At 40.3% G+C, this 11,223-nt stretch overlaps 1 protein-coding gene across 1 annotated transcript; it reads left to right on the top strand.

Annotated features, from left to right (window-relative positions):
• Positions 1–3,065: 3,065 nt before the first annotated feature.
• LOC135525639 (galectin-5-like) lies at positions 3,066–11,223 on the top strand. Its single transcript, XM_064953384.1, has 5 exons — positions 3,066–3,076; positions 8,518–8,907; positions 9,119–9,207; positions 10,179–10,347; positions 10,731–11,223. The coding sequence occupies exons 1-5, from the start codon at positions 3,071–3,073 to the stop codon at positions 10,884–10,886; spliced, it is 810 nt and encodes a 269-aa protein (XP_064809456.1). The 5' UTR covers positions 3,066–3,070; the 3' UTR covers positions 10,887–11,223.

Genomic DNA, 11,223 nt, shown 5'->3' with positions numbered 1-11,223 from the left:
TTGGCAAAAAAAGTAATTAAATTGTTGCCAGCAGCACAGTTACAGTCACTGACACTCTAGATAACATAAAAGCAGTATAACCAGCTCTGCTAGGGTGAGTGAAATGGTCAGAGTGAGGTGTTTTCTCATTTGTGTCTGGAAGTAGCTAGCAAGCTAGCCAACTTTAGCCAGTGCTTGGGTGGTTGACTGTCGTTGTGAGATCAGAACACTCAGATCAACCCTACTCCTCATCAACCTTACGTCCAGAGTGCGCTCTGAACGCTCCAAGAGCAAAACACTCTTAATATATGAACAGGCAATCTGACAACGCTCTGAAGTTACCACCCAGAGTGCACTCTCACACACTGGAGTCAATTTACAAACACACCCTTAATAGGTCCATGCAGAAGCGTTTGAAAACAAACCCAGGGCCATTGCCATTGTTGATGCTACAGTATTTGCATTGAAAAAAGTGCCCAGCAGTCAAGAAATCAAGTAATAAGTGTCTGTAGAAAAATTATTAGAATGACAGTAAAACAGTTATACTATGTGTTTGCTGAGTAATTAGATCAAATTCACTATGATTGTGTTTATATTCCACTTTGATGGGGAATTTTCTGTACAGTTAACATTAACTTCCAGTTATTTTCGCTCACATTGCTCGTCCCATTGTTTAGAATTATTCCGCAATTAGGCAAAGAGTTATGGGATATTAGAATCCTCTTGTTCTAACCTGTATATTTTGGGTTTGACGTCTACAAACAACACACCCTTAAAAAGTATGCTTGATAGCATTCCAACCACACCCACAAACCATAGAAACTGACTATATTTTTTTTGTTCTGTGCATTAGACCTTTGTGGTTTGGACAGTCTGCAAACACACCCTTACAGAGGTGCTACATGTATACACATGGGCATTTTCCGTGGAAAGGTTTCTCTCAACATAACTAAACATTTAATAGATAAATGTAAGATCCTCATATTAGAATTATTCATAATTGTACTGTTTAATAAAGAAACTCACAAATAAACACATAGAAACCTGTGCGTCATTTTGTTGTACATACTTTTAATGCTGGTGGGAAAGTTACTCTGCGGGTGTGGTCTCTCAGAAGCGAGACCGGGAAATAAAGGTGTGGCCTTGTGGGGGGAACCCGTTTATATACGCCCTGACACACAGCTTTCCCTGTCTCCTGTATCTCTGCCAACTGAACGGAGCCACTAACAGGTATTTCTTCATTTGGGTCATACACCAGCCATTGCTTTGTATTGCGTATCAGCTGCTTGTACTGTGATCTTGAGAAATTCGTTTTCTGTGCATTGTTATACTAATATTAGTTTCAAGGAAGGTTCACGTTGAATTTTACGACAGCTTTTGTGTAGGGAGATAGGGGGCATATTACATAACCAGGAAGAGAGTTTAATGTCGGATGGTTAGATATACAGTATCTCACACTGGATATGCAGTATGATATCTTCTGTATCACAGCGCACACCGCTTAAAAATGGCATGTCAACGATCCCAAATGGATTCCTGCTGCTTAAGTTGATTAGTGGCCTTGCAAAACGAGTGAGGACCGGAAAGGTTTTTTACAGAAGATAGTACCTGCGATTCACGATTCAACCACAATCTTAGAAAAATATTTGCTATCTAGAACGGTTTTTCGACTGTCCCCCATAATATAACCCTTTTTAAAGAACCCTTGTTTGTGCAAGGTAGAACCCATTTGGGTTCCATGTAAAACCCTTTCGAGTGAGTGTTCTACCTGGAACTAAAAATGTTCTACCTGGGGTTAAAAAGGGTTCTCCTATGGGGACAGCCAAAGGACCCTTTTGGAACTCGTTTTTCAAAAAGTGCAGTTTCCATGAGGCACTGAACATTCCACAACTGAGCAATATGACTGAATATTTGCTCTAGGTAGGAGAGTATTTTTCACTCAGTCAACTTATCATGTTCCTACCTGTCCTGTGTTCTTTCATGTTTTAATTTCTACATGTACATTTGAGTCATTAAGCAGATGCTCCTATCCAGAGCTACTTGGTTAGTGCATTCATCTTAAACTCGCTAGGTGCGACAACCGCATACTGTATCAGTCGTACATCTTTCCTCAATAAAGAAGTTCTAAGAAAAGTCCGAGCTATTAGGAAAATTATAAGTGCAGTTTTTTTGTAATGCTTTTCTTTTATTACAGCTCCTCTGTTTTCACATTTCTACTCTGTCTGATAGGATAGTAATAGCAGTCAGTACATACTCAGTTAGGAATCTAAATATAGCAGAATCATCCCTCCTCCTCATGATCATAATAGGCCTCGTGGTACACAAAGAATCCAGGAAGTAGGCTAATTTTGAATAAATACTTTTAGTTTACTTTTGAAATATATGTAATGTGTTCAGAGCTATTATATATTATAATTATTTTAATGTGTAAAGTGCTTTTCTCAGACCCAAGGTGCACATTAATATAAAGATGCGTATAATAATAAAAACACAGACAACAAAGTTTTATATACAGGTGTTTCCAGAATACTAGCAGAGGTCCTTGAAAGCTTTTCTGAAAGCACAGTCTTGAGCTGTGCCTTTAAAGAAGGACTGAGACTGCAGCCCTAATAGTGTCTGGAAGTGCGCTCCACGTTCGCGGAGCAACTGAAAGCCTTGTCACCCGTAGTTTTTAGTCTACTGCAGAGCTGCTAAAGGGAGATGGACCTGGAGGAGCGAAGGGTGTGTGTGTGGGGCAGGTGGGTAGAATGTCAGACCGGTATTATGGCTTTGTCTGTTGAAATAAACACCTTACCTCCACCAATATCCTGATTCAAATTAGCTCTGGTCTGATGCATATGAAGGAAAATTCCAAATGGGTGTGGTGAGGATAGGGTAGGTGTTCCCCTGATTGATACAGTCTTATGACATGAATGCATTCTTATAATTCTGTACAGAAAACATTGCTTACCTGTATGGTTCTACAGAAAAGACTACGGCTAATGTTTGTCATAAACATCTGAGCATACTTTCCTCTCAAGACCTGTTATGGTTGACGTATTTAAAACATACAATAATTTTAACTCACATTTCACTCTCCTTTTCAGATACAATGGATGTAAGTAAACACTTTTTCTAATATTCTATCAAATTGCAAGAATGCTTAATACTATAAGCAATAAAGAGCTCACTGTATTTCCCCAGCTAGCACATTTGGTTCCTTGAAAGTTGTGTGAACGTACCTTTCAGGAAGAAAAATTTTTAGCATGTTCTGGGAACGTTTATTTTTAGATTGCAGGGAGATTATGCAAACGTTTTACTCTGGATCCTTAAGTTTTCCTGTGAGGTTTTATTAACAAACAGAGAATAGAAATTCTAGGTTATTTTGATGTTTTTTAATAACTTCCTTAACTTTCACTGAATGTTTCAAGACTTTTAACACTGCTAGCTTATTTTGGGGTTTGTAAATTTAATTTCCTTAGGCATTAATCTTGCAATTTGTTATTGTGACACGGCATCAGAGACTCAACCCTATAATTGCCTGTTCTCTAGTGATGGATTTATTCCACTGCACCTCCAGAATGGCGCAAGCATGCCATTTTGTTTTTATGCCTACAAAGTTGTTAATTTTAGTCTGTTCAAACAGACCCCATTTTTCAAAGGAAACAAGCACTCATTAAGATCAGGTGTGGCCAGTTAGTGGGCGCAGCAAATGCACCTGATCACACTTAACAAGAGAAAGGATAGTGAGTTTTTTTATGCTGAGAACAGAATGTATATGCTTTTAAATAACATTATTAGAACGTTCTCTGAACGTTAAAGTTTTCTTGTGGTTTTTATGCAACATTTTCTTAGTGTTCTTGGAAGAATGAGGACATTACTTTTAAATAAAACCATGAGGAAACCTGTAGGAAACGCTATGCTGAAGAACTGAAATTCCCACTGAAGAACGTTCACTGAACTATTTGAGAACATTTGGGGTGTTGGGCTCACATGGGCTGACGATGTCTCATAAGATTATATATATATATATTTTTTAAAGGTTTATGTCCCTCCAGTTGAAAAATGTGTGATAGCAGTGCAGCAATGGTAGCTTTCTGTGTTATCACTCTTTCATTCCTCCATCCCATTCATTTTACCCTATGACAAACAACGTCAGTTTACACCAAATAATTTCTCACGTATGCCCTTTAATCATATATCTTTGGAAAGCTTAGATTCACAGCTATCCATCAGACACATTTTCGGAAATGTTCAGGGCCCAGCATCTTAAGTCAAAGTTCATCGTTAGAACCTTCGTAGGAGCATCATTCAATCTCCCAGCTGTTTCCCAAAACCATCGTTGCTAAAGTTGTACTTAAAACGCTAGTTACTTACCTCAGACGACTCGCAGAACAGCTAAGTGCATCATTAGATTTTTTATTTTTTTTGCCCATCCGCGTCACTTTATTCACAGATCTCAGCTAAACATAGATCAACTTCTTTGTGCTGTCTGACTGTGACCGCCATTTAAATTCAAAATGAAGTTGACGACAAATGCAAAGTTGTCAAAGTGTTTGCAATTGTCACAAACAAGTGAAGGATAAAAAAATATGCTTCAAATGAAAGCAGAGATGACTGCATTTAAATATAAATAGGCTACATGGATGCACTATACAGTGCATTCAGAAAGTATTCATACCTCTTGAATTTTTCCACATTTTGTTGCGTTACATCCTTATTCTAAATAGTTTATTTTCCTCATCAGTCCAAATGTGAGATTTTGGGTTCCAACCTCTGTCTTTGTGAGACGCGAAGTAGGTGAACGGATGAGCTCCGCATGTGTGGTTCCCACTGAGTGTAGTTCTCACTGGGGCGGCAGGTAGCCTAGTGGTTAGTGTTGAACTCCCAACAAGGTTGCTAGATCAAATCCCTGAGCTGACAAGGTAAAAATCTGTTGTGCCCCTGAACAAGGCAGTGAACCCACTGTTCCTAGGCCCTCATTGAAAATAAGAATTTCTTAACTGACTAGTTAAATAAAAAAAGAAGCATGGAGGTGTGGTGGCGCTTTGCTGGTGACCGCACCACCACACATCCTCCATGCTTTTTTTTTATTGGTGTCAGTGATATATTTCAAATTCAAGGTACACTTAACCAGCATGGCTACCACAGCATTCTGCAGTTATATGCCATTCCTGCTGCCACCACCATGCTTCACCATAGGGATGGTGCTAGGTTTACTCCAGACGTGACACTTGGAATTCAGTCCAAGGAGTTCAATCTTGGTTTCATCAGACCAGAGAATCTTGTTTCTCATTGTCTGAGTCCTTTAGGGGTCTTTTGGCAAACTCCAAGCGGGCTGTCGTGCCTTTTTATTGGACAGTGGCTTCCGTCTGGCCACTCGACCATAAAAGCCTGATTGCTGGAGTGCTGCACAGATGGTTGTCCTTCTGCAAGGTTCTCCCATCTCAACAGAGGAACTCTGGAGGTCTGTCAGGGTGACCATCGGGTTCTTGGTCACCTCCCTGACCAAGGCCCTTCTCCCCTGATTGCTGTTTGGCTGGGAGACTAGCTCTAGGAAGAGTCTTGGTGGTTCCAAACTTCTTCCATTTAAGAATGATGGAGGCTGCAGTGCTAGAGGTGTCACTACAAACCCAATTGGCCCAGCATCATTCGCAGAGGGTTTGGCCGGCCAGGATGTCCTTTTCCCACCGCGCTCTAGAGACTCCTTGTGGTGGGCCAGGCACATGCACGCTGACTTAGGTCGCCAGTTTTACGGTGTTTCCTCCGACACGTTGGTGCGGCTGGCTTCCAGGTTAAGCAAGCAGTGGGTCAAGAAGCAGTGCGGCTTGGCAGGGTCGTGTTTCGGAGGACACATGAAAATCGACCTTCACCTCTCCCAAGTCCGTACGGGAGTAGCAGCGACGGGACAAGACTGTAACTACCATTTGGGGAGAAAAAGGGTTAAAAGTAGAATTTAAAAAAAGGAATGAATGGAGGCCACTGTTCTTTGGGGACCTTCAATGCTGCAGACATTTTTTTTTGGTACCCTTCGTCAGGTCTGTGCCTCGACACAATCCTGTCTTGGAGCTCTATGGACAATTCCTTCAACCTCATGGCTTGGTTTTTGCTCTGACATGCCCTGTCAACTGTGGGACCTTTTTATACAGACAGGTGAGTGCCTTTCCAAATCCATGTCCAATCAATTTAATTTATCATAGGTGGACTCCAATAAAGTTGTAGAAACAAGGATGATCAATGGAAACAGGCTGCACCTCTATTGCGAGCCTCATAGCAAAGGGTCTGAATAGTTATGTAAAAAATATACATTTGCCAACATTTCTAAAAACCTGTTTTCACTTTGTCAATATGGGATATTGTGTGTAGATTAATACATTTTAGAATAAGGCTGTAACGTAACAAACATTTTGAAAAGGTAAAGAGATCTGAATACTTTCCGAATTCACTGTCAATGTAAATTACAATGTTAATGTTCAATCAATTGAGTTCTATTTTGCCAATAGGGTACGATCTAATGTTTGCCTCAATATACAGTACCAGTCCAAAGTTTGGACACCTACTCTTTTATTTTTACTATTTTCTACATTGTAGAATAATAAAGAAACTATGAAATAATACATGGAATCAAAAGTGTTAAACAAAGCAAAATATATTTTAAGATTCTTCAAAGTAGCCACCCTTTTTGGTCACCTTAACACAATTCTGTGAATAATTTAACATCTGTATATCTGGCACACCTGTCATGTTCATGTAGAATACACAAGCACATTTTAAGATATTTCTGGTGTTACTACAATCCCATTTCAAACAGGTGTGGTCCAATAAGACCCCATTGAGTAGTTTGGTGGCTATATTGGAAAAGGGCTTCTGTGGGTTTAATGTGTGAATTCTCTGGACTTGTATCTACAAATCTTTTTAATAATCAGGCCTAGATGTGTGTGTGCCATTTGCTGCCTCTTATCAAAGTTGGAATACAAAAACTTAGCTGTCCAATTACATGGAATTCTATGGCTAAGCTTTCAACATTTTACTGTCAATGGCACATATGGGAGGTTTTATTTTTTACAATAGTTGTAGCTGGTCATGTCAGTTGGTTATATATATATATATATATATAATTTGAAAGGTAATTTCCTTACCTTTCCAAATCACTTTTTTAAAGTGACTTAAATGCCTCATGCTTTCCATTGTAAAGCCAATTTATACAGGTAAATTTGATTAACATAAGTCAAAGTTCTGTTGACCTGAATATTTTGAAATTGTCTGCAGGATAGCTGTGACTCTAAGCTTTCCAATTGCACATATATGTATCAGTGAGCAATAACTTGTTGTATGACATTGTTTGTCAGGGGAAATAAATTAATGGGATGAAATAAAGAGTGATAACACTCAGCAAGCTACCGAGTCGTTATTCATGTCATAAGAAGGAATTCCCCTCAACCACGCCCACAAATTGGGGAATACAAACATTCTTTCCCATTGACCCCCATTGTAAAAGAGCCAACTTCATTGTTCATTTTTTGTTATACAGAAATAATAAAACATGCCAAAAAACTGCTTGTTAACCAAGTAACAAATCCCGACCTACGGTTCAATGAAACTATGTAGGGAAAAAGAGCCTGCGAGAAGAGCCCTGTGGCTTCAGGCTATTCAATGTGGGGACCCGGGTCCATGTAGGCTACGTGTAGCTACTCTGTGTGGAAAACATGTAATCTCAGGTAAAACCTACTTGTAGCTGTGTTGGTTTTGCTAGCTTAATGTTCCAGTCGGTAGCTAGCACTCACTCACGTGGTTAGCAGCATCATGAAAAGGGGCGTGAGAAACCTAATTGTAGGGCTTCCCTAAGTAGTGAGAAAACAGTTGCAAGGAGGCAATGTGGAAAAGGGATCTTTAGAAATGTACTTTTCTTAAATGTAGTTTTGTAATTGACTAAAACAAGCAGATGAGAATTGCATTTGAAAAATTCAAGTTTTTGCTGTGAGTCAATGGAGCCTAGGTAACCAGATTGTTTTCCCCCCCACAGGTGGGCGGGCCGCACCGTTCTATCTTATACCGACTGGCGTCATTGCTGCACTGCAATCACACATTTTCCATCTCTAGGGACATAGACCTTCAAAAAAAATTAGGAGACCTCTTCGGCCCAAGTGAGCCTAATGTGGACTAATGTCAAACCAGTTGAACGTTCCTAGAACATGACCAAAATTGAAATGAAAGGTAACCATGTTTGAACTTTTAAGACACATTTTGTTAAAGTAATGAAATACCAAGAATTGTTATTTTGTCAAGTTCCTTAAATGTGCTGAGAATATTCCAAAGCCAAACCACTTTCCTGCACCATTCCCAGAAAGTTGTGGGTAGGTTGTATGCAAAATAATCATAGGACACCACGCTCTCACCAAGCTCTAAGAAACAAATGGTTCTCAGAACATTATGTGCTAGCTGGGTCCAGTGAGAAATTTAAGCAAGGAGACCTATCCACTTGTGCACACTACCTATCCCCTCTCACCCTGCTCTGCTTCCCCTCTCTCACCCTGCTCTGCTTCCCCTCTTTCCCTACAGCTTTCAGATGCTCTGGGTGGGGAACCGGGCTGGCCAAGCCAGAACAACCAGCAGAGTAGTGGGGGCGTGTGGCCTAGTGGGCAACCCAACCAGCCAACATGGCCAGGACAGCCTGGTGGTCAACCGGCTTGGCCTGGACAGCAGCAACCAGGCCAGCCTGGTGGTCAACCGGCTTGGCCTGGACAGCAGCAACCGGGCCAGCCCGCCCCCATGTGGCCTGGACAACAACCAAACCCTTCCCAACCATCATGGCCCGGACAACCAGGTGGGGGACAGCCCAGCCAGCCGACATGGCCAGGACAGATTAGCCAACCTACTGCACCCGGATGGCCAAGCCCAAGCCCCGGTCCAGGCCCTGCCCAACCAACTGCTCCACAACATAGTTCACTGGTAAGAGAAGACATTCAATCCTGAGGATGTTGGGTATGACAGTTTGAAAAACCATGAGCAAGGTTCTGCATGGTTCAGAAGTATCTTTGTGACAGATTATCTCTCATGACCTCTACTCAGACATTGTTGTAAGCCTGTCCTAATGACACTCAACTGGTTTTGGCTGTTTTTATTTGCTGTTTTCAACAAACTCATTTTATTTCCCCAACAGAAAGTGCCATATGACCTGAACCTGCCAAATGGATGCTACGACAAGATGCTCATTACAATTCGTGGGACAGTTAACCAAAATGCCAAAATGTCAGTATTCACAACAAAATATAATTTCCGTGGTAAATTGTGACGATCTACATTGTAGCTATTTCCACACTTTGATTCTCAATGTTGCTCAGTTATTTTAGTCTTGTAGCCAGCAGTAGTTACTCAAATGGCATGCCTTTTCTTGATATGTTGCCTGCAAACTTCTTATACCATAACCTAAGTACTAGTCTGTTTGTGCCATCATACCACTCCTTGCCACTTGTCATGCCAAATTTCATGTATAGGATGACAAGGAGTTGGAATGATGAGACAAACAGATCTGGGACCTGGTTACTTCTACTGCTAATCTCAATCTAATAAGGACTAAAATCTTATCAAATACAGACAGTTGTTCCTTTGTTCAAAGTGTGTGATGCATAAGTATCTCAGGATGTAAACAGAGACTAATAGAAGTTAGACGAGAGGATCTAGATAATCAAGCTCTGGGTAGTTAACAAATCTAGATTACTATCAAATGTAAATCAATGAGGCCCCTTTTGAAAGAGGTTGGCAGACAGTAATCCCAATAGAGCATCTTGACATCATTTCCAATCCTCACCTGAATACAATTTAACTGATGTAAGGACAATGGGTGAGAATAGAACAAATGATCTGTGAATTTCAAAACCAAATAATACCAATCACTTTAAAGTCAAGAGTAGGCCTACAGTAACTATGGCCACAATCTCAAAGCTCACATCACCATGGAAACCGTCACGGAGTGCTGTTGAGCATGTGGCTCATAGAACTCATCACAAAACATAATGCTGTTGTCTGACTTGTAATCAACACTACAAGATAAACGCATTGGTGATGTAACTGTCACAAAATCCAAGGTTTACCACTATGTTATTGGCTTCCTCCCAAATATGTTTGTGCTCTTGAAACGTCATTGTCAAGCCAAACAAATTGTTTGAAAATAAAATGAGTCACAAGGAGTTGGTATGAACACTGCTATTATCTCCCTGTAGGTTCACCATCAATCTAACCAAAGGGAATGACATTGCCATGCACCTCAACCCACGCTTTAATGACCAGGGAAAGAAAACGATTGTGCGGAACAGTCAGATTGCCAATACATGGGGAAAAGAGGAGAGGGAGCACAATCACTTCCCCTTCACTCAGGGCCAGCCCTTCGAGGTGAGGAATCGATCTTCTGGTTTACTTCATGTCAACCAATCAGAGTTTTAAAACCATGATGGCTGGGGTCCATTGGGAATTAGGGTGTGTCCCAAATGGCACCCCCTTATATAGTACACTACTTTTGAACAGAACATGCTTTGGTCAAAAGTAGTGCTCTAAATAGGGAATAGGGTGCCATTTGGAAAATATCTTTAGACACTCCTGTATTCATCTCAATGTATTTTCAGTTGTATGATTTAAAAGAATTATGTCAAACAAATTAAAATGTTATTCATGATCAACAGATCATGTTTTACAATCCATATATTAATTTACATTTCAGTCATATCTTAACACATTCTTTGATTTTACATAATGAGTTTGGTCCTGTGTTTTTCCAGATGAAGATAATGTGCACTAACAGTGAGTTCAAGGTGGCAGTGAACAGCTCACACATCCTGGAGTTCAAACACCGCATCCGTGATATCCAATCCATCAAACACCTGGTCATCTATAATGATGTCACCCTCACGTCTGTGGAGATTGACAAACTATAAGATCTAGCAGGGTTGGTTTCAGCCATAGAAATAGAATGACCAGATTAGCCAAAGTCCCACAGGCTCTATTTTTATGGTTCCAGTGACCTTCCATCATTGGCTTTCAACAGAAACATACAGTAGCGTGAGTCTCAAGCTTTAACCCAGTAGTACGACCATCATATTCTGTACTTATACTAAGCTGGTATATTCTCTGTGGAAAAATATATTTTCTTAGTCTTTAATAAGAGAAAGTCAACAACTTAACTTACAAATTCATTGGTTTTAAGTCTGAATAGGTACATATATTTTAATGTAAACCACCTATATCCAATAAAAATCCAATGTTATACTCACA

This window comes from Oncorhynchus masou, chromosome 32, assembly GCF_036934945.1.
Source record: "Oncorhynchus masou masou isolate Uvic2021 chromosome 32, UVic_Omas_1.1, whole genome shotgun sequence".
Classification (NCBI taxonomy): Eukaryota; Metazoa; Chordata; class Actinopteri; order Salmoniformes; family Salmonidae; genus Oncorhynchus; species Oncorhynchus masou.
This window is presented reverse-complemented; position numbering and strand designations above follow the sequence as displayed.

What these genes read in the sequence shown, in the direction of transcription:
- LOC135525639 (XM_064953384.1), top strand. An exon ending in CTCCACAACATAGTTCACTG is followed by an intron (nt 8,908 to 9,118) that starts GTAAGAGAAGAC and finishes TTTCCCCAACAG; the next exon opens with AAAGTGCCATATGACCTGAA. An exon ending in GTTAACCAAAATGCCAAAAT is followed by an intron (nt 9,208 to 10,178) that starts GTCAGTATTCAC and finishes ATCTCCCTGTAG; the next exon opens with GTTCACCATCAATCTAACCA.